This window comes from Antennarius striatus, chromosome 9 (assembly GCF_040054535.1).
Source record: "Antennarius striatus isolate MH-2024 chromosome 9, ASM4005453v1, whole genome shotgun sequence".
In the NCBI taxonomy this organism is placed as follows: Eukaryota; Metazoa; Chordata; class Actinopteri; order Lophiiformes; family Antennariidae; genus Antennarius; species Antennarius striatus.
Genome location: NC_090784.1, coordinates 8524437 through 8549706, shown reverse-complemented (window position 1 = coordinate 8549706; position 25270 = coordinate 8524437). Strand labels below are relative to the sequence as shown.

Genomic DNA, 25270 nt, shown 5'->3' with positions numbered 1-25270 from the left:
GATATTCAGGACATTACAGCATCAAACGATGCTCTAAAAGAAAAAAAAATTCATATGTTGGTGTATTCACTCTCTATTTTGAGAGATAGCAGTGGTCAGTGAGACCTTCAGTTTGTTTTCATCCCAGTAAAAGATATTACAGAAAAGACAGATCTTTTTATAAAAGAATCTACAACGGTCAAAGTTACATGAGAAAAAGAAAAGGGAATACATAAGGCCTCACACACACACACACACACACACACACACACACACACACACACACACACACACACACACACACACACACACACACACACACACACACACACACACACACACACACACACACACACACACACACACACACACACACACAACACATGCTCATTCAATTGTTTGTATAGTGAAGCTTCAGTTAAAGTTTGGTCAAAAATTTTATTTCTGAGCACACATGGTAAAATCTTAATTTCATGTCATTGCTATCTGATTTAAATATCAATCTCTGTATCTTAGGTCATTCATGAATGTACGTCACGTCCCCATCTCTTCCAAGTCCTAACAGAATGTGAGCCTTATCAGGTCTCAGCGGGTCATCAGCCACCACCACCACCGGTGTCTGGACTTAGTAGGAGCATTCATCTTTTTGCTACACAGGTAATATACACTCTTAATTCACACATTTTCTTGTAGGCTAATAACTGCATAGTATCTGGTGTTACAAATAAATATGTATATTTATTTCATTCACTTGTCTTCCAATGACAGCATCCTGAGGTAATGTATACCACAATATTACAAAGTCATTATGACTGTGATTGTTGCTAAACTCTGTTTTCAAGCTTTACAAATGTGTGCAACAATCCAACAAATTTCTCAGTGTCCTTCATCAATTATTATTAATGTTGAAGAGTTCCTGTATTAAAGTGCATTTAAACACAAAGGTGTCTTTTTAAAACTTGAGAATAGCTTTGTACCTTTAGCAAACTAAATGTTTAATGTTATCAAATTAATGTGGAGAGGAGTATAGATGTCACATATAATAAATGGCATAATATTAAATAGATATAAAATGCTGCTTCTTTTATAAATTAAGTGATAGTGGTACTGCAATAACGGTAAAAGATTTAAACATAATAAAATATAAAAGCTTTCAGCAGCAGATTCGTCTATGTTATTCTGCCTTCATCATTTTCTTCAACATGCAATTTTATCTCATTGTATTTATTTATTTCACTTGCCCCTTCTACACACCTTCATTTCATCTCTTTCTTTCATCTACTTTTTGTGTCATTTGCCATCTTACTTTTTCATTTCCTGTCATGATCTCTTTACTCACCTTGCAAAATACATATGTGAAGTGAAACAAACTCTGGTAAATGCAACCGGGAATGATGTTAGTAGCATACTTTTATTTATGTGTGTGTGCTACTTGAGAATGGCCATAGGTATGAGTGTGACAGTGAGTGGGTGTCTGTCTTTCTGGTTGGTCCTGTGATGAGCTGGCGACTGTGCTAGGGTGTATCCAGCCTCTTGCTTGTAAACAGCTGGGAAAGACTACAGCATCAACCCATGACACGGATTTGGGTAATGGTTGGGAAGATAAATGAATTCTTATGCTCTTAAAAACAAAACAAAACCATTTTTTAAAAAACTGTTTCCTCTTCAGTCACATCTATTCCAGGGCACCTCTCCTCCTACAATATCATGTGACTTCTAAAAATAGATGTACAGGACAAGCTTCCTCAACAATCTAACTATCACTGGATAGTTAGATAGTTGAGAGGAACATTCACTATATCACACAAGCTTTTAGGTGAGTCATAGTCTGTGTTATGGAATAATGTATGAGGTGTGTTGTTTCACCTCACCGTTTCAGGCATCTCAAAGCACAGTCAGCCCATGATTTATAAGCCCAGTAAATCTCAAGTCAGCCTCACTGCCTACAGGTTACTCATGCTTAATTCTTCATGGAATGTATCATCCTCGTGTTGAGGGAACCATCGTGGAGAAGCCCCCCCCCCCTTAAAAGATGTGTGGGCACACCTGTGAATGCACGAGCCAAGAATGCATGCTAATAACTCCGCCAGCTTTGACCAAATACATTAGTTGCCTTGAGGAAGCACCTTAGTTTGTCATAGGCCAAAGCCTTGCACCCCTAGACTCAGTACAGCAAAAAAACAGTGATGTCACAAGTCACTCTCTCATTCCTAGAAGTGGGAGTAGAACTGAGTGACAAGATTGATCATTGATGATGATACAAAGACTTGTTTTATACTCAGTTTATTTCTCCATCTCAATCATCTCTATTACTGTTCAGCATGGGTACCATTAAGAGACAAAGATTTTATAAATGCTTCAAAGGCTGATTTCAATCAGATATGTGATTCATACATAAGTTTGAGACATGATTAAAATATTTGTTTGGGTATCAAAACAACTTGACAAAAAGTTAAGCCACTGTACACATGTTAATTATCTTCAAACTACTTGTCTGTAGGGAGCAGAGGAAATTAAACATTTTAATGAACTGAATAACAAAAATATATTAATAGAACATACAAATTCAAGTCTTATAAGACCTTAGGAGATGGTTGACCCCGCCTTTGTGCTAACTGCATGGAGTTGAAGGGTCAATAATTAATCTTCTTCCAAGATTTTTTTATTTAATCCATTCTCTTCCTTTTCATAAACTTCAGTTCAACTTTAAGTGAGTGTTCTCAACCTGTTTTATGGAAGGACAAAATAACAGCAAGATGAAAGAACTCAAGGGATGAAGTAGAGAAAAGCAAAAACGATATCTACATTTAATACAGACTAATATTGAGCAACTTGATGTGGGAACCCTTTGAACCATGTCTCCTTGTCTCCATGTATATGATCAAAAACACAGAATAATAATAAATAATAAAATAATAATGAAAAGAACACCTTGATTGCAAAACAACATATTTTATACTCCCCCATTTTATAGTATATTTGCTATTTTTTCAGCCACCCATACTTTTTGTTGTGGATGCCTTTTTGTTCCTCCTCACAGCCTGGGGTAAGCCGAGCCAGAATACACAGCACCCACCAGTGTAAAAAAAGAAACATACATTCAGCTGAAAGTGGAATTTTCGGTGGATGTATTTCAGACATCTGGCTAGGAAGGCTCCTGTGTGCTTCCCTTTGGGTGTTCAGGGCATATTTGAAACCATGGGATACTGGACACTGGCGTGATCACATATCCCCTCCTCCAAGAAAATCTAAAAAGCATTGTGGGGTAGAGGAAGGTTTAAAGCAACCCACTTAACCAGGTGACAGGGAAAAGTCTTGATAGATGAATAGAAGGATGGATGCATGGATGGACATTGAGCCATTTCTAATTATAAATGTGTCATATATGACGCACCCAGCTACCTTCAACAATAATAGGAATATATTATCCCTCCCTGCATCTTTCATGAGCGTGCTTGCGCGTGTGTTTTCCATCTTCTTTTTTTAAAATATAACCCACTGGCTTTATTTTCATCAGACCTTGACATTTCTGCTCCTTGCACTTGCAGAATTGTCTCAGTAATTAAATAAACCCCGTGGATCAATGATTACATCCGACAACATGGATGGGAATATAAGAAGGTCCAATTTAGATGGACAAATATTCTGCCTCTTCCATATATAGCTGGAATTGTTTAAACTGTAACAGAATGTCATTGATTTGTGAGCTGGCTCTTTTTCTCGATTGAATAGTAATAAACACAATGCAATGTTTCTTTTTTAGCGGTGAAAGCTAGACTGCAAATCATTCAAATTCTGTTATTAGTGCCTTATCCAATAACTGTGAAAATGTCTCTTCTCTTGTTGGCAAAACAGATAGGCTGAAGTCCAATATTCTCTGGACTGTTTAACCCTCCATTTGATACAGCTATCTCATTTAACTACCAGAATTTGTTTTTATCTCCCACCAGATCCTTTTCTACATTGAAAACTCGCAGAATAAACCTCTAATTCACCCAGTGGAGTGTGCACAATGTCCCTAGGCTGAGTGCTTACAGCAGTAGCTAAGGTTCAGTTCTAGCCCCTGCCCTTTGCTGAATGTCACCCCCCCCCCCATCCCATTTTCTGTCTGTCTTCAACTGTCACTACCTAATAATGGCAAACATTCAGGAAAGAGTACATATTAAACATCCATTTTCCATCACACGGGGTACAGTTCCCACAAACCTTGCCCTTCCTACTTTCTGTTCTCAGTATTGGACCATTCATTCATTCATTCATTCATTCATTCATTCATCTTCCACCGCTTCATCTGCTGTGGCGGGTCATGGGGAGTCTATCTCAGCTGACTGAGGGCGTGAGGCGGAGGAAACTCAGTGGACGCAATGCCAGTGCACTGCAGAGCCACACAGATGCAGACAAACACGCACACACTCATACCAATTTGGGACCGGCCAATTAACCTGAAGCGCATGTTTTTGAAGGTGGTAGGAAGCCAGAGAATCTGGAGAGAACCCACGCAGACACGGGGAGAACATGCAAACTCTGCACAGAGCAGGACTTGAACCTGGAATCGCACAGGTCCATTAATGAATATTTTTAATCACTAGTCACCAGTCACTCTTAAAACCCCCTTTCAATAAAACCCATTTAGAATATTTTAAACCAATTCCATACTCTATTTTGAGTGAAATTGGTAGAGGGTCATAATAACTTAATAATAATATAATATGCATAACATAACATAAATGAATTGCTGTTGCAGCTTTAAGCTAGTTTTGACGGATAGACATGTCCATGTTTGTGTCAACAACCATATGTCTTCAGCCCTCTGCTGCTATATGGAGTCAATCAGAGGTCAGTCCTTGGATCAATCTCCTTGTTGTGTATGCTCTGGGTCATTTATTCAGCTGATATTGAGCCATGACTACAATTGTTATTCAGGCAATACATACATCTATGTCTTTGCTACATTTCATAACCTCAGCCATCTATCCTCCCTCCATCATTAAAAATTGTTGCCATATACCAATATATGCATATTTCTTGATTTAGACTACAAACAAACCCTGACAAATTAGAAATGTGGCCACAGCAACTTTGTCACAGCAGATGATAGTTTAATAGGTCCATTCCACACAGATATCAAATCTACCACCACAAATGTGATATCATCTTTGTTCAGTATATATATTTTGATATGATCATATAAGTACACCATTCATTTCTGTTTCATCCCACCGAGAAATGTTAGAACAGATGTGAATGCTGGGTTTATTTCCAAATTGTAATCTATTAATTTTTTCTACTCACTATTGCTCTATGCAGTTCATGTGAGGAATAATATACAGTAGATTTCTGCAAACAACATCTTTGAAGTCCAGTGTGAGACATTACTCGGGATGCAAGACACAACATTTCCTGTGAGAACATGCCAAATTTGTTTTCCATTATAATATCCATCTGCCTTCGAAGAGCTGCTTAAACAGTTCATTCTTATGAAGTTGTAGTGACAAGGGTAGGATTTCTATGACTGGTCTCAAAGGACTACAACAATCACTGTCAGGAAACATTTTAAAACAGATGGTTGATGGGCTGACAACCCTTCTGTCCATTGTCTTCCCACTGTGCTGAGCATTTACAGCATAAATGAACAGCTACATTCTGGGTAGTATAAAGCATAAATGGACAATTTAAAACAACCACAGGCTACAAATATGTTTTGAACCAACTGGAGGACAAAAGAAAGGATTACTGTAATTTCACTAAATCTATCAGAAACTGAATTTTGCTGCAAGCGCTATACTAACAGTAAAAAAGACAGAAAATGGTCAGCTCTGTTTTGGCCTGAGTCTTATTTGCATACAGTATCAGGGAATTTACTTTATCAACTCCGCAGAGCCAAAGTGTGAGACAGACAGAGATAAAGAGCTGCCTGTGAGACATGGTACTGAGGTGGTTCTCAGCAGTAGGTAGTGGCCGTGGCACTGTAGGGTGTCGGTGCAGAAAGGAGCCCACAGAGAAACACAGCTAGAGTTATATCCCAGAAAGAGAAGAGGGCATTGTGGAAGCGAAGTGCTGACTGTGAATAACGTGACTAATGTCATCTTCAACAGGTGCATGATGGTTATGGAGTGACACAAATGACAGCAATGAAAGACAGTGAAAGCAAAGCATTTCATACTCTTTTGTTTGGTAACACACTTGTGGAAGATTGTGTGGAAACCTGTTTTACTTCCAATGTGTTATTCTTTAGTTGCTCTACAAGCTCTCTAACCTGGTTATGTTGGCAGCTCTTATTGCAGATTTTATTTCCTTTCTTACTTACATTCACATTCACATTCTTCACTTATACTGAATCTTAACATTGTTGACTACAAGTCCTATTTTCCCGTCTTACCACCCATATACTGTATGTTCTTTTTCACTGTTCTAGATGCTCTCTTTAAAATAAGTGACATGGAGTCTGCCACAGTTACGTTTCAGTAAGACAAACTTGCTTTTGTGTTGTGAATAACAAACCAGCAAAAAGAAAAAAATGTGAGAATTTAAAGGAACTTTGAAGATATCCAACATGAGTCAGATGACAAATGATCAAAAATTAATGTTCAGGAAATGGCAGTTGGACTCAATCTAACTACAATCAACAGGGAGAAAGGTCATCTCTTCTCATACCTGTGTACTCCAAGTGAAAGCCGGCTGCAGATACACTGATGTCAGACTGGAAGGTCAAGTACAAGTTGTTGGAGGTGCTGTTAAGCAGTTGGGGAATTGTTGTACCTGTAATATACAACATAGTTAAGATCACACCTCGTCCAGATTTAAAGCAATTTAAAGTCAGTTAGATACTTTAGATATAGTAATAACACTGTTGTAGCTTGTTAAGTCAGTCCCGGACTTTCATAGCTGAAAGTCTGGATGCATTGGCCAGGCAGAAAGGCAGGAACCCACGTCACCTTGACAACCTTGTAAGAGTTACTGTCTTTATTTACTTGTGTGAATGGAACTATGGTGTAAGACCAGGCCATGACTCATATAAGACACCTAATTATAGACTGTAATGCTCATAAAAAACAGATAAATTAACAGCAGAGTGTATTTAAAAAAATAAAAAAAGGCAGGACATGTTATTTGTGCCATCCTTAGTAAAAGAAAAAAAAAGAAGAAAAAAAAATACATATCAAATAATCTGTTATCTACTTATGTTACTCATGTGAGATTTTTTGTGGTGACCAGAGAAAAAAGTGATTTGAGACACATTAAAATTTCATTGAGGTGAGAAATCCATTACAACTTAATTATAGTTATTCATGGTCTCAATGTGAATCATATGTATCATATTGACATTGATCACACATGCTCTCTATTTTTATTGCCCATTTTTAGTTAAAAATATTTTCAAGAGACCAAAAACTTGTAGCATGTAGCATGTTCTGTATAACTGAATATCAATTTGTTTTGTGAAAGCATTGCACAATCTGTGATCCTTTCCTCTTTTCCTTCTGTGAGTCGTCTTCAATTTGCATGAATACATTCGAATATATTCATAATCAACTTCATCAGTTGAGCCCATGATTAAATTGATTGTTATCTGATTGAAATGTGTTAACCCTTTCACACTGCACACTACCCTGCACATTGACAGCTGTGCTATGGAGCCATTATAATATCTAAGAGTTTGCTCTGCAATGAGATATCCAATACTTGAAAGATTTGAAAACTAGGTTCATAAAACTCACAGCCAATATGGAGGTAGGTGTCATTCTGTTACACTGGTTCCTTTATTACACTGAGGGAACATCTAAAATTATGTGATGGCCTTTTTTCTAGTAAGTTACGATGTGGCAAGAGCACCATTACCATTAGTGTGAGCCTCAAGGCAACACCACATTTGTAAAATATCACACTGAAAAAGGAGTGACATGATACAGACCTCCATTGTACTGACAGGAATAATATGTAACAGAGAATTTTTTTTCTTCTTTGACTCCTTTGGCTTTTCGACAGCATTCTCTAAGGAGATGCCAAATGTCAACAGCTCCATCACCACATCTGTCTAATGTTGGAAGAAATCAAGAGGGAGCTGACAAGTGAAATTCAGTTGTATCAGTTTTACCTGAGTAGCTACCAAGCCTTGGAGCATTGCCATCAACCCCATCAAAAAAATCCAGCGAGTCCCAGTTGTGTTCTGTGGCGAAGGTCACAACTTGAATCTGAAAGAGAGAAAATTGATGGTACATGGATTTAAAAATGAAACTGACGAGTTCATCACTATCAGGCTACATGTAAAAGAAAAATTCCATCCCCCCAAAAAATGTAATCTTAAATTTAATCTTAAAGCAAGGACTTCCTGTTTGTGTACCTGTGGCCTCCACATACTGTATCTCAATTATTCTTCCTATTAATGTCACACTTGAAGTTGACTGAAGGACATGTAGTGCTGGCTTTGGTGAATTTGTACATGCATCACAATTTAATAATAATCCTTGGATAACCACGTAAACAGTGCTTTGAACAGGAGGAGTGAGGCTAACGGTTCTAATGAAACTCAGAGGGATACACACAAATGGAAGAGATGAGATGAAAGACAAGCAATCAGAAATGATTATAGTTTCTTACAAAAGTGCTGAGAGAAAACAGAATTTAGGTTTGACAGGAAGGGCACTGATTGTATTGCAGACCAGAGCAGCAGTAAAACACATTTAAAATGAAGCCCACCTCAAATTAAAACAAAAAACTAAATAGGTAATTTTAAAAAAAAATCAGTATGAATACACTATTAAGTGTATTATACTGTATATTGCTTATTCATCAGAGCATCAGGCCAATGTTAAAAAAAAGTGTGCATTATTTAGGTAATTTGCTTTTTCTGTTTACTTCATTGGCAATGTACGAGAGAGAAAATTTAACTTCCTTTACTTTTCATTACTTTTCTTACCCCACAACAATTTAAAAAATGCCAGTTGTATATTTTTGAGTAATTACATAAAACAATATATCCTAACAATATCAATTCAAAAATTGAATTAAAAACCCCGATATTCCAGTTTGAGTAAGTAAAATGCTACAGATGGGCAATCAAACTTGTGTCAGAATCATATCAAAACATTTCAATTTGAGATATTAATATTATTATTATTAAACTTATAGACCCATGCAGGGGGAAGTTTGAGCAAACCCTCTGTCTTGACGCTGATTATATTTGATGGACAGTTAAATTTGAGGTGTGAATAAATGTGTCATTACTTCTATGACATCAATATCAAATCTGGATCATTTTGAGTGAGAGATCCTTGAGCAATACAGCGTCCACGAATCAGACAGTTCAAGTAAGACACATTTTCAACAGACACTACAGTTTCTGGTGAGATCTGCATCTTGCGTATTCTCACTTGGATGCCGGCTCCTTCCGGAACAGAGATTTTCCAGGCACAGTTCAAATAGTTAGCGTATGGGTCAGGGTATCCAGGAGAGAGAATAGTGCCTCTGCGGTTGCTTAGCATGCCTCCACAGGGAACTAGATGAAGTATGAGAGATTGGGAAGAGAGAAAAAAGAGTCTGTCATGACAAAGGTCAACAGGGATCAAAGAGATGAAGTAGAAAACTTTCCTTTAAAAGCATCATCAAACCTAATAATACCTTCTAATTCAACAATTTTAAGTATCTCTAAAATCTCTTTGTGTGATGCAAAATGCTACATAACATCAACAGGCTTTATTTCTGAACCTGATCATGCATCCTTGTTGACAGGACACATCATGTAATACTCAGGGGAGCTTTACATGGTTGCATTCACTCCCCTCTCGTAAACAATTCAACCTCACAGTGCAATAAAATCTCTTTCATGGCGCACAAATCACATCTGCCAGTTGTAAATGTTACTCTCCTGTAAGCATACTATGTTTCCACCTGTGTCATGAGCAATGGATTTAGTAAGTCTAAGCCCTCAGATGAAAGTTGAACTCGAGTCACTACCCAGGTTGTTATAACAATGTCTTTAATATATTTGACCATGGGTGCAAGTCAAAATGAAAGAAGGGCAATAACTGCTATGATTTTGTTACACGTGCCATTTGGCCTTGTTTCCAGTTAGCTATGTTCCAGACAGTGCTTGGCTTCACACTTTGTCCATTAAGAATTGTGGCAACCCAAACCTGCATGCCAGAAGGCTTTGGTTTACCACACACAACAAAACACAGAACAAAAGTCTTTTCCTCCCTTTTGAAATGTGGTTCTAGGCTATAACAGCAACACGAAAAGTCTTATAAGGCTTATTGGATTTTGCTCAGCAAAGTCTTTTACACCCTCTCAAGAATAGATCTAATTCAAGTGTGTGTTCTTCATTGTTGCTTTCCTCTATTGGCATGTATTTCTCTGCTGTCAGCAATCTAGTAAAAAATCATTTCTTTAATGACAGATATTCTATGTTTCAATCCAAATCCAGAAATGTGTTGTCACTCTAAAGGCAGCAGACTGGAAAAGTTGCTTTATAATTTCTTTCGCATAAAAGATTGTCCAGTGTGCCCTCATTCTTTGCACTTAATACTTTCCAGGAACCAAACGCGATTAACGATTTCCAAGATTGAGTGAAAAAATATTTATCTTATTATTTATGGTAATTTAAACATTTATAAGCCCTTCTCATAATGATATTAAACCACCTTCTATCTATATTACCTTTTCCCACACTCTTATCGACTGTTTAAAGCACTTTTGTTTCTGACACTCACGGAACCGAACACACTTCTGGATGCCATCAGCCAATAGAATGCCTGTACGGTATCACGTGACTGCTGCAACAAGATGAAGTCGTGAGCTTTGATGTGCGAATGCGCGAGGGCGCACTGTATTTCATTTTACTTTATTTTATTTTTTATTTTAGTGTTCAAGAGGGACTACACATTATTGTTGAATAATACATAATTTTCACACAATGAAGAACAAGATATTGTTGGAAAAGACAAGTCAATGGCATATGAATGTAAATAGTGTACAAAAAAGAACAGAGCAAACTCGTAGGGAAAGTGGGTGAAATAAATAGTGAACAAAAACATCACAAAAACTACAATGTCTTAAGTATTCTACTGAGAATTTTATATCAATGGACATTCATACAGGCTTTTACTATTAAGCTAAAGAATATTCAATGATCATTACTGTGAGTAACAGTCTGACTCTAAGAAAATCTTTTACAAAATTACAAGCAAAAGCAAGTGATATATGGCATCAAAGCAGTAAATACACATTAAAGTAGCAAATCATTTTTCATCATATCTCAATTAATTTCAAATTAATTTCAAATTTCAGTTTTTTAACTATTATTTTAAAAATAATTCAGTTTAGGAATAAGAGAATACAGGTAGTCCTCAACCTACAAACACAATTGATTCCGAGAGGTTGTCCACAAGTTGAATTGTTTTTAAGTCGTTATTTATTAATATTAACCTGTAATTGCCACTTGGGGTCATTTAAATTACATTACTACTCTAAATTCAAAAGTACTATATCCTAAAACTTACCAGAAACAATAGCAGGACATAAAAAACAACACATAAACAAAACAAAAACAAATACTGTAGTACCATGATGTACATCTCTACATGTCTGCTGAATTATTATTTTCCTCGGGGATGTTGAGGCTAAGCCAAGCTTTAAGCCACTGAGTTATTCTACGGAGTTACTTCCGACAGGCCACTATATTTTTGATCATTCTGTTTTATTTCGATTAAATTTCTCAGTTAACTCAGACAATAATTAACATCAAATAGCGAAACATTCAGAGTTCTGCGTTGTGATGTAGGAACCATCAGAACATGGTTTCTACATCATTTAGCTTCTACAGGGGCAACATAAAAACAGCACAAACAGCAATTGAACTAATCTCTATCCACTGCAAATATCGGACTCTTAAGATCAGCAGAAAATCCTTAAAAGCACTTTTTTGTTTTTGTACAATAAATTGTAGATATAGTTACAATATCTACAGCTAAGCGTCACTTGTAATTCACACAATTTTGCTCTTTATAATTCAATCCCTGAGGAGAAGAATAAGAATGAGACGTTTTAAGAGCATCCAATAACAGGAGTAAGAGTCAGCTGTTGATGTTGAAGATTTATTGTTTGATACTGTAGCATATAGCTTTAGAGCAAAGAACAAGGAGAAAGAGGGGGCAATTATTTTCAGAGAGAAGCAGAGTTGTCATCAGAGAGATCATCACCGATATCACTATTATCACTAGCCTGTGCTTTACCATCCATGATGAACTATAAAGTATTCAAGGTAGAAAGCCTGACCCAATGACAACAACAAACAACAAAAGGGGGAGATGAGTTGGAGACGTGATTGCGGCATTGTCGGATATGGCGGCACTGTGTTCGTATCTCTGAATGTTCCTAAGTCAGATGTTCATAAGTTGAAGACTACCTGTTTTAGGAAATTCTGAATCATTCTGGATCATATCATTTTATCAGTTCATCATCAGTTCTTCTGGTGCCGGGTGTTGACAACAAGCCACAGACCCCTTCAAGAGTAAGAACTAGTATTTCAGTATAATTTAACAGCTCCTTGGAATCCCCTGAGATGTCAGTTAATCCAATTGCGTGAGCAAGATTAGAAATCATGACACTCTCGAATGCTCAACACTGATCTCAATCAGAGGCAGGCTCATATGTCAGAGTTAGCACAGACAGAGGAGCGCTGGGACTACACACATTGTAAGACACCATTATGTTCCCTCAGATAAGCAGGGAATTCATGGCAACTTTAAATTTCATATTGTTAGACAATGAAGTCTTACGACTATTAAACAGTGGTTCAGATATTTATTTGATATAACCGCACATAGCAATTATATTTTCTAAATGTTGTCTGACCTTTCTTTTTAGTTTGACTCTCAGTGCAAACATAAAGCCTTGATGCAATAATTGTGCAGAAGATGGACAGCCTCCCTAATTTTTCAAGGTAAGTGACAAAACTCAGCTCTTGCTAGGCCTATGAACAACATTTTAATTGGAACTGAATGTGGACAAAAAGAAATGGTGAGAAACAAACATCATTAAAGTACAATGATAGAAAAATTACAAAATACAAATGACTTTTTATCCGTGGCATTTTGTTATGTCATGTTTGTGTTTTTATTATTATTATTGTTTAAATGTGGCTCTAGAGGTCCTGTAAATTAATTCCAAATTAACTAACCAAAATAAACTTTTTCAAACTGGCAGTAATATGCATTTTCACTCTAAAAACTTAAGTAGGGTGACCTCAAGAACTCTTTGTCCTGCTCCAGAGAAGAAAGCTGGCCTGGTGTCATCACACAATCCCAGACTAAGATGCTATAATTGGTCTTGGGAGGCTGCCATACAAAAATAATAATAAAAAGAAGCAGCGCTGTTTACTTGTATTAATGTTTAACCCAACAGTGAATTGAATTATTACAATCTGTGATCTTCTATGATATCAGGCAGTAATGCTGCTCTCCAGTCAGATATGTGTTTTGTGTGTGTGGGGTTTAGCTGTGATGCTCATCTCGAAATATTTACCTTTACTTTTATTGTTCTCTGTAAAAAAAACATGTTCGTAACAGTAGTTAGTTGGGGACAAAAGCAAAGAAATTTCAAAAAATTTACATGGCAATAAAAAAACTAGTATGTGTTCTGTGAAAGGTGGGAAAAATGCATGTTTTTTCAAGCAGACTATTTTCAATAATATTCCAGAAAGTAGTCATCAAAAAATTATGCATGCAACCAAGCAAGGTTAATTAAATCACAACAGACTGCCGTGCCGCTAAAACTCAACAGCAATTCATTGGCTCTGTATTTATGGTATTGGAATGAAAACAAAGGTTGCGTGATGATCCAGAGGCTGGAAATGTATATTCAGAAACAACCACCTTACATGAGGTGTCCCATAAAAAGTGCTTGAGTAATTGACCATAGTGTTTTTGTTGAAGCTTCCAAGAAACTTTATCTATCATTCTGGATGAGCACACTGCTGCTGGGGGAGATGCTACAGCCAGATTCAATCTCCAGATAAAAATCACTTTGTTTAAAATGGAACTGCGTGTGCCACTGCACTGCACGTTCCCTCTCCACTTGGCAGTAAACTCAAATGAACCCTGGCTTCAAATCTCCTACACTCAATGGCTGGGACTCTTTGCTGGCTGGCAAAAGACCTGACTTCAATAGGTTTCACCCAACTTCATCTGTTCTTTATCTTCACAAGGTAGACACGTGGGTGTCTTTGCGTGTCTACAAGCTTGGGTAACATTGTGTGCAGGCATGCAACTTTGTTAAAGTGTATGACTGTGGGATATGGTTACACAGGTATAGTTATATATGCATGATTTTCTATAGGCAGCTTTCCAAGATCTGAAGAAACGAGATGAATTCCGCTGTCTGAACTAATCTATTTTATGATTTCATGATAAGCAAAACAATTTTCTGCATGGACAACTTATTTTGTGAGGATTAAGCCATTTTTTCTTCCTTTTGTATTTCTTGTACTTATGATACTGTTTTGTTTTGTTTTGTTTTTTGCATGAGATCCTGGTCATTTCAGTTGATGGGTCAAAACACCAGTGACTCTCTTCAAGCTCTGTGTTTCCACTCTACAGACCCCTGATGGAAGTGCCTTAGCTGCTGCATGCTGTGGTATGATGAAAAATTATCGCGGTTGGTGTTGTCTGGTGCAGAGTACTGTACAGTACTGTTCAACAGGTTTTAGATCCTTTTTCTCTGAGAACAGCCACCTGCTGCAGTCAAATATGAAAAACCGAAAGTGAACCAGCATTTTCAACTTGCAGGGAAATATTGCAGCTCAGGTGACTTGGTCACACCAAATTGTTTATAGGAATGAGTGTGAACGTGAGTGGTTGTTTGTCTCTCGTGTGGCCAAGCAGACCCATGACTTGCAAGGTGGAAAAGCAGCTGGAGGCATGGTCAAAATTCGCTTGTGATCCTCTTGTTTACAGAAAATGGATGGATGGCTGAATGGATGGATGGATGGCTGAATGGATGGATGGATGGATGGATGGATGGATGGATGGCTGAATGGATGGATAGATGGATGGATGGATGGATGGATGGATGGATGGATGGATGGATGGATGGATGGATGGATGGACGAACAGACGGGTGGGATATAATGAACTGAAAGATTGTTTGGTCTGTAAAACTAGTATTGGAGGCTCAATTTCAAAAGCTTATTCACAAGCAGACAGATATTTCACATTGTCAGGTTGTTTTTACACTGTTGCTTGATACTTTATTATTATAAAGACATTGATTAAAGTCACTTAAACAAATAAGTACTGTATAAAGAATAGAAGTGTCTAATGTGATGTTTAAGTTCAAAACGTTTTCATTTATTTCAGATAACTATTAGATATACAGTATATGTGGAATTGAAGTTAATATTTATTACAACGTACCAGAAGAACTAAGAAGTATTTTTGCATTATTTTACATTACAATACTTGCATAACATACCGTGAGAGTAAATTCTTATTAAGTTTCAATTACATGTGGGATGACAACATATTAAAAACACATTTCACTGGAAGTCTGCTTTAATGAAATGCTGAGCAATTGTTATGATCAGAGATGAGGGCTGTATAAAGTAACTCAGAGGATTTCCTGCTGCTGGACATATTCACTTTGTAATGTTGTTTATTTTTTGCCATCAATCTGGCAGGGCACAGGAAACGCCTTGTCTGTGTAGAAAATTTATGTGTCACTTTGCTTTGCTTTTCGTTCTTGCTTCTTTTCCTCTTGTCGTGACCAGAGATAGGGGGATGCTTTGCAACGGGTGACAGACATTAGGATAAGTAATGACTAGAAATAAGCGACATCAACACATATTTTGCCCCAGCTCTATCTTTTTACGATAAGAGTGTGTGTGTGTGTGTGTGTGTGTGTGTGTGTGTGTGTGTGTGTGTGTGTGTGTGTGTGTGTGTGTGTGTGTGTGTGTGTGTGTGTGTGTGTGTGTGTGTGTGTGTGTGTGTGTGTGTCTGTGTCTGTGTGTGCATGTGTGTGTCGGTGTGTGTAAATGCATGAAGGGGCATGTAGTAGGATAGGGATGCTTACCAACACATGTGGGCACAGTGCCGTTCCACTGGGCCAGAGTATTGGGCACGGCCTCACACCTGATGGCATTGGAACCGTGAAGCGTGTAGCCTGGATTGCATTCAAACAGTACCGCCATGCCAATGCCAAAGTCGTTCCCAATCCTCTTCCCAAACCGGGGCTCAGGGACTGAGCTACATTGAATGGCACTTGTCCTGGGGACAGCTATGGATAAAAGGGGAGGAAGCAAGCATGTGAGGAAGAAAAACAAAGACAAAGAGTGCTGGTGGGTGAGGTAGTTAGAGAGACAACAGGGAGAATGAGAGATGGCAAGTCAAAGGAAGCGGAGAGAAATGGTAAAGCCCTTGTTAATCTCCTCGCACGTCATTAGTCACCCTTGTTTGCTGTGCCAGGATAGGCTATTTGACTCCATCATCCTGCTCTGTTCAGCCATGCCCAGCCACAGGCAATGGGACTCTGCTCAACAGTTATTTATGTGATCAGTAGAGGCTAAAGTATTTATTTTGCAAAAGCAAGCAAATACACTCAATGGACAGTCTTCATGTCAAAATATTTTAGAAATTGTCTCACCTTGGTAAACAAAATGAAATCCTTTGGCTGTTTCTGTTCCATTTGCAGTGAACTTGAGTGTTATCCTGTTTCCTGAGCTCAAAGGGAGTGTCTCACCTAAATCACAAATATTCAGGGATTTTATAAGCTCTTTTTAATGAAGATATTTATGCATGCCTGCAGATAGTATACATATAATTGAACCACAAACCACCAGAAAGTGACATATCATATGATATGCATATAAAGTTAATGATTACCATCATTATTAGTATGGGGGATAAAAACTGTGACCACATGAAATTATAAACTGTACATTACAGCTAGTCTAATGAGGAACAATATTATTTCACAACTGTACGACATGTTTTGTTTACCTATGTTGCTTTTAGTGAATTATAGGATATAGATATATAGTAATATATCAATAGTGCAGCCTTAGTGTTTGAGATGGATATCAGATTTATGATTTTAACATTAACCACATGGTTTAATCAATTATAGTGCTAAGCCACAACTTAGGGTTGCACACTAATGACTTTTAATACTTTCTTACCTGAATGTGAGCCATATATGGAGGAAAGAAGGGCTAAATCTGTGGGGGACCCATCAAAGATGTCAACCACATCACTAGCCAAAGTCTGGAACACCACAAACTGACCAAAGAGTACTGGAAGAAAACAAGCAGCCAGAGACACAAAACATGTCATAATATCAAGGTGGATTCTTTTGGAATGAAATATTAGATGTGGCTATTCAGTCCATTCACTGGGGCTTTTATTTTCATGGTGAGAATAAAATAGATAGAGAAGAATTTGGAATTAAATGTATTATATCCTTTGGATCTTTTAAAAAACTTTGACAGAAACAGGGAGATTAATATTGTTTTGACTGGAATGCTTGCTCGAAGAGCAATGTAGCACATCTTATTGGCACATGTATCTGCAGATGGGCACAATGGGCACATTTTTACCCAACCAATTACTCATTACAATGTTTAAATCATACTCTGAATAAATGTAATGAGCACAATTTAAGGACAAAGTGTCCCCTCTCTGGTTTAAATTGGGCTGATATGGCTGATTCCCTGAGAAGCAGAGCCACGTTTGTAGGCTCTGGACCGTTAGTTGGACAGCATGTGACAGGGCAGTCCAGGGCAAATGTCAAAATGAAGAGAGATTTTTTTCCCGTTAATATTTTATTTTATCTTAGGACCCTGAAAGTCTTTCATTGCACAACCTTTATTCTGTCATTTAAAATCACATACCAACATTTCCATCTATCTGATAAGCCATAGGGACAGATTAAATACCAAATATTTTATCTATTTGTTAGTTAATTTATTGATTAATTAATGAATTATTAAGTAAAACTGTCCAAAAACCTGACTGAGGTGAATGTCATAAAAAAAAAAAGAAGTCTCTAATATAATGATATGAAGAGAAAAAAACAAAACAGAACATCAGCCATGTAACTCTTGTCTTGACTCTGTAGCTGTTTGTGCATTGGATAATCTGAAATAAACAGGTGGTCTGAAATTTCATGGATGTTCTGATAAAGAATTTCTCTTGATTTTGTAAAAGTTGCAGTGTCTGCGGTTTTTTTAAGTATAATTCAGCAAAAAGTGTTTAATCTAGACATGGAATTCACTAAATACCTAAAGATAATTAAGAACATTAAAAGACTAAACAGGATTCTACAGATTGTTTCAGGATAAATGAAAATAGCACAGAAACAAGATGCATAGATTAGAACATACAAGGGTAGTTACATCATTTCTTCTCAGGATGCAGTTAATTCTCCTATGTTTACATAAGACACAGCCATTTATGTAAAGCTATTTTAACAAGATGTTGAGCATGTTATTCATTCAGCTCTGACATTTTGTGTATTAACCTGAAAATGAGCTACGTACTTTATATGTATCATGTTAACAGGCTGTGTACCAATTAATTTTATTTCAATGCAAAAACATTTAAAACATGTATGCTGTAATAGAAAATATTTTTGTTGCAAAATTCTGACTATGTTGTACAAGTTGTTATTGTAATCATTTTACTTACTGTAAGGCTTTTGTTGACTTTTTCTTATTGAGTCATAATTAACTATTCCATCAAATGGTATTGTTTAACCACAGTAGCGCTTTAGAATACTGTTCCCCATAGTTATGGTGTGATTTTAAAATCATATTCATTTATTCATTCACTCATTTATTCATTCACTCATAAGATTCATAAGATTCATTCATTCATCATTCTTTCCTGTTCCATGTCAAAAAGTCAGTATTGCTGTTGTTTGCATTGTCATACATTGTTTGTTTGTTTTTTATCACCAGAGAAAAGTTTGGTATTTCAGTAAACATTAGGAATCATCACTGATGAGACGACACCAGCCTCCAAACAATGTATACTACATGGACTGCCTGTGTGTCATGGGCAGACAAGGTTTTGTCAGTGGCATTTAAAAGTAAAGCACAGCAGCATCTAAATGGACACAAGGGAAACAAATGTATGGTCTAAGAAAAGTTCTTGTTCCAGTCACAACATTTCTTGGAATTCTATTCATAGCCAAGTGAATTTGCAACCTGGACAGCCCCGTAATGCTGGCTGCCTCCAAGATGGAGCACTTCCCTTCTGTTCTTGTTTCAGCAAAAATGTTTAAGTCATCACTGTCTGACAAAATGGACAACAGGTCCACCAGGACAGGTGCAAGTCACTGGATACCAGTGACCGTACTCACACCCTGGTGAAGACGAGAGCTATTGAACTCAAATGTGACAGAAGCATTGGAAGGTGACCAACTGTCACCACACAGGAGACTATTGATGCTTGACATGCTCTTGACAAATCGACTAGTAATACAGCAAAACATGGCCACAGAGCTTGGTATCATCTTGACACACGGAACACTGGAGACACTCAAAGCCTCAAAATGACAATAAGGACAAGTCTGTGAGGTCTGCGAGCAAGATAATGGTAGGAGACAGGGTCATACTATGACACAGGCCCAATACACTGATCAGCTGAGACATCTACAGGAGAAAATCGAGATATATTGGCTTGAGCAAGAGATGTACTCTTCCTACAGGACAAAGCTCCAGCAGCTATAAGTCCACAGCAATGATGGCTGGAATCCAGGAATACAGATTTGCGCTTGTCCAACAACTTCCTAGTCACATGATTTGGCACCCGAAGAAAACAGCCACCCAAAAACACATGAAAGGGGAGTTCAATGTAATGATACCCTTATTTTTAGGGCACTTTTTAGATGTCCAACATGCTGACAAACAAGAGATGTGAATGGTCCACAGCTGAACTGAGTAGAACTTTGAAGATAGGGACGACATGGTGGCACGGTGGGTAGTACTGTTGCCTCACAGCCATTCAGATGAGCGGATGAAGACAACATCATCTCATCTTCATGAATATTAAGTGAATTAATAAGAAGAAGTTCCATTCATCCATTTTCACAGGTCAGCTGGAGTCTAACTCAGCTGGCTATGGGTGAGAGGTGGGGTACACTCCAGATGAGATGCCAGCTCATCACGAGGCATGATAAGTTTAACTTTGATTTAAATATATCAATTGATCAAGTCTGTCTAATGTCAAAAGGTCACTTGTTCCACAGGGTTGGTGCATGAAAAGAGGAAGCATGCTCACCAACAGTCTTTCTGCAGACCTTGGCAACACTTAAAAAATGAGCCTCGTGGGAGTACAGCTCACTTGCAGGCATGTACCTGTATGTTTTAAACATGCCTGACAGGTACTGTGGTACAATGCTGTTCATTATTTTATAGGTGATCAGCAGCATCTTTAAGTCTGCTCTAACACCTATAGTGAGTCAATGGAGAAAGGCATTCTGCGCCGTTTGAAGACATCAAAGACTCTACTTTGACAAAATTGACAGAAGTACATTGCAGTAACCGATTTGTAATTTAATAAATAATGAAAAAACAAAAGAACAGGTTGAATCTGTGATATTCCTGGGTTGAAAATTGGCCAATCAGGTCAACTCATTTGTATGTAAATAAAACATTTTTTTAAAATCAAAAATCACACCAAGATTCTTAAATTGGCTCTAGAATGAATTACATGATTTTGACGCAGTGAAATGGTCAGACAGATTCTGTAGTGTGGCAGGACCAATTGCAAACATGTCCGCCTTAGCTGAGTTAAGTAACAGCAGATTTTTAGATAACAATCTCTTAATTGCAGCAACACAGGTCTTTTTGTTGTGTCACCTGTAAGTCATCTGCACAATATTACACCATCACGGGGCCTCTTTAGAATGATGTTTTACTTAACTAAACAGCCCTTTCTTAAAAGGAGAATATATATTAATTTTTGGTTGTGGTTTGTAATCACATAATTCCTAGTTGCGTACCTTATCCGATCTACAATGCACAGACACACAATCCTCTATGAGTATTGCTAGAAAGCAGGCCAATGCACCACGTACAGCCTTTACACCCTTCATGCTAACAACTGATAAGCATAGATATCTGCATAACAGGTCATCCTTACAAATGTCCCAAATATGACACAATAAGAAAGTGCAGGCAGATCCCAGGGTCTCTGTAGAGAGTGCTTCATGAGTGGTGATTGAAATGTATTGTTTTTATGTGAATCTGTTTAGACACAGGCTACATATATTTATGGAAAGCAATAATTAATGTAATATTCTTGTGAAAAATAACAAAACAGTGACAGCAGCTACTGAAGTTATAACAGAGCATTATTTAAAGGTTGCCTTACAATAACATTTTCAATTCCTAATTATATCAATATATAAGACTTTGAAAATAATAAATAGCCTTTATCCAAACATTAAATAGAGATAGCCAACTGGGTCACTGCTTCAGACACAATGAGCCAACAATGCTTTCATGGGCAACACATTGTTTATGCTCAGCTAAGAGAAACATCACAGCCGTGATCTACAAGAGGAAAAGGGCTTTTCTATTTAAAAAAATAAGAGTAACAATGAATTGTCTACTGTCTCGTGCAATAAAAGGAAAATTTGGGTCTATTCTGTGACAATAACGTTGCAAATGGGCAAGGTTTGAGCTTAGAAACTAAACAACAACTGGCTTCATCAACATTTTTATCCTTTGTCAATTTTTTAACTAAAAAGAAAGACTATTACAACATCTCTGATACTACAACTTCTTAAAAGATTCCACATGGTTTAAAGCCCTGAAATAATTGAAGCCAATTGTGATTATTGTTTGAAAAAAACAATAATATAAGCTTGAATGGCATGGCAAAAGGCAAAAGAATGGCATGGCGAGCTGTAGAAATAAATGTCTTGCCTTTTTCTTGTGAACTACACTTAGCTTTTGGCTGTTGGGCACCTTCCCTATATCACCTCCATCCGCTAACCTTACATCGCACTAAGGAGGAGGATGAATGGAAGCTAGGTCACTAAAAACTGTATATATCTGTTTATAAACTTTTCTCTTAGCTATTTCTTTTTTATTACGATTTCCTTTTAGCTCTTCATATATTCTCATTAATTTGACATTCTCTATGGTTTTCACTGTAGCAGTACAACTATAATGAAAAGCAATTACCTCCATGGGGATCAATAAAGTATGTATCAATGTAAAACTTTACTCATACTCATAAGCAACTGTAAATAAGATACAAACATGCCATGTGTGCATGTTTCTTTGCTAAGACGCTGGGGATACACGTACAGAGACATGCTTGTGCACACACATAGACAGGCTACACAAACATGGACAGAAGCGAAGCTGACTTGTTAGCCAAATGTAAGCTGACTTTACTTATGATCATAAGCAACCGTAAATTATTTAAAAATATGGTGTGTCTGTGTGTGTGCGTATGTGTGTTCCCTATTATATTGTTATGTCACGACGGGCAAGAAATTAATTGGGACATTTTTAGACACCTGAAGGTTATAGTCAATTCAGGAGTCATGTTTTCCAGATTCTAGGAGTTGGTAGGATTATGGAGGATCACTCTGTATATGTAGAGACCTGAAAAAAAACATTTTTCCTAATAGTACCCCTTTACACCAACCTTTTTAGTTAATGGTGGATTGTAAAAAGACTATGTCAGCTCAATCTTCAAGATTGTTTCTGTTTAAAATCTTTACCATCAGTTCGTATATTTTTTTACCGTCACTGTCACTGAGAGTGATCAGGTCTGACACAGAGTCGTTAAAACCAGGAGACAAGTTCTCTACAGGTAAGGGATCAGCATTCTCTGGACTTAAAAGACCTGTAAGATAAAAGTCAACCAAAGTCTATTGCTGTGGGGTGAATTTGCTCTTCCCGCAAGTCCCAGTTCCCAGCAATTGGCCAAGATCGCCTCCATTGTGGGCCACCACACCAGGTCCTCAGGACAAGGCAGGAAACGCTAGATGAACCGCAGCCAGAACGCAGCCCCCACTGCTGGACAGGTGCAAGAGCACCTAGCCTTCATCCTCTTTAGGCAGGAAGAGGAGGCTCTGAAATACCCAGTGACGACATTCCCAGAAGAAGTCCACCATCACCAAGTTGCTAATAATTAAAGCGTGACCTCTAAAAGACAGTTTTGATAATATCCACTTGTAAATTTCAACCTCTGTTAAACTTTTTCTGAAACATTTTCCTAGTTCTTTTCCCTCCACTATATTCTGGCCGCCCAGTTGAATTCCAAGTTATTTAAACACATTTCTTTTCCATTCGAGTTTATCTGGGAGCCAGATAGCCTCCAGTACATCTCCCACCATTATAGCTTGTCTCTTCCGCCAGTTGACCTTGGCGGAGGGGTTCTTACTATAGTGCTGCATGGTTTGTTCTAAAAATTCTACATCTTTCTAATTTTTAATCGCAACAATGTCATCATCATATGCAGAAATTTTCAAACCATAAAAATAATTGGGAACAATTATAAAATAAAACCAGAGAGGCCTGCTCTCAAAAAAATCTCTACATACAGGTACTCTATATGTACGATCAAAAGTAAGATGAAGAATGTGTGGCAGAGAAAAAAAAAACATTAAACTGAAAAACTGACAGATGATGTGGACTGGTCAAGCTATTTCCAAGAAATGTTCCTTACTATAATTCATTGTGACAGGAAACAGATTGAAAACACACATCAACACACAGGAGACAAATGACAGCCAAAGAAGACAAACATAAAGAAAATAGCATTGCGTAGAGTGGTAATGCCTATGCCTAAACCTACATCTAAGAGAAAAATAAGATGGTTTTGTCCTTAGGGACAGCTCAGTAATGTGGCGATAGCAAATGTCAAATTAGCTGAGCTGCTGTGCTTTATGAACACACAACCACACCTTGAAACAAACTAACAGTTGCATGCAGATTTTCCTGAATAAAGCATTGTTCATTTCTTATAATACAAAGGCATCCATGTATGACTCTAATCTGCTCCTTTGCTGTAATCAAGTCCAGATATTAAGTCAGTATATCATTGTAAACTTGTTGACTAATTTATGCCGGAGTATAATAAATCATCTGGGCCTTTTCATATAAGTGTTACATAATGTACCTGTACAATGGGCAGTACTTTAGGCCTGTCTCTCACCTTGAATCAGCTCATTGTAGTACAGCAGCTTTAATCATGCACTTCTTTGGGTATTACATTATGATTTCACATAGTTACTATATATCACACCCCAAGTCTGCTAGCCTTAAATATTGCATGTGGTTTCCTTCCTCACAATTAATAATGCAATCATATGATTAAAACCCAGAAATCTTGCAATCAAGTAATTGTAACATTGTAACAGTTACATTAAAACATTGTAATTTTAAAAATTCCCCAGGTTGGGATCAATAAAGTATATCTATCTATCTAACTCACATAACGAAATATCCGGAATTAAATGACATTAAAATAAATTCCATGAGGCATTCTTTTCATTTGAAAGGTTGCGTAAGAGAACCCAGCTTCAAAACATGCTAATATTGCATGAAGGATGGAGTCAACAACGTTATGATTTCCACACCTTTTGTCATTCTAAAAAAACACAAACAGTTCCTGCAGGCCTTTTGCAAGTGCAATTTCCCTTGTCACTGCATCTCAAGCCTGTTCCATCGGGTCAGGCTCTGGAGAATATGCAGAAAAGTGAAGAAATTTAAGATTCCTGGAAGACATTTTGGTATAATGAATGCTTTCTGACATTGACTTAATGTTTCTGCTCATGTATATATTTGGGAAAAAAATAGACTGTAAAGATGTATGGAAGCAGCTGGTTGATAACATTCCCACAATTACCTTGTTTTATATGTTATTCTATACACTCACCAACTGCTTTTATTTTTATTCATGACAGTTATCAATTTAACACACGGCCTGTAGAAATGACTAACACACTGGAAAATATTTCATTTTCTCTGAACAAAGCTGTCATCTACAGTATATTCCTGTATTTTTACATCTTACTGTAACTGTTAAAGAGGCATTGTTTGCTTGGTTAAGGAAGTATGAAGAAACTTGAATCCTCAATCTACATGGAGAGTAGGTGGAAATCAGTGCTTTTACAGCTGTCTGGGTTTGGATGGGCCATATGCTGTGCTTTTGCTGTTCTAATGTCTAATTTTTCTGCACGGCTTGTTTTCTTCCAGCAGTCTTCATAGAACAACAACAAGATTTTAAAATATGAGAAACTTTGATTTTGAAGTTTGCATTGTGGTTTTTGA

At 37.3% G+C, this 25270-nt stretch overlaps 1 protein-coding gene across 1 annotated transcript in view; it reads right to left on the bottom strand.

Annotated features, from left to right (window-relative positions):
- LOC137601298 (CUB and sushi domain-containing protein 3-like) overlaps positions 1–25270 on the bottom strand; it is a 237255-nt gene that overhangs the window by 90550 nt on the left and 121435 nt on the right. The window contains exons 32-37 of the mRNA XM_068323436.1: positions 17150–17263; positions 16615–16710; positions 16045–16248; positions 9351–9475; positions 8075–8171; positions 6634–6738 (exon numbers count right to left, since the gene is read on the bottom strand). Of these exons, the coding sequence (XP_068179537.1) occupies positions 6634–6738; positions 8075–8171; positions 9351–9475; positions 16045–16248; positions 16615–16710; positions 17150–17263 (741 nt within the window). The remainder of the gene's footprint in view (positions 1–6633; positions 6739–8074; positions 8172–9350; positions 9476–16044; positions 16249–16614; positions 16711–17149; positions 17264–25270) is intronic.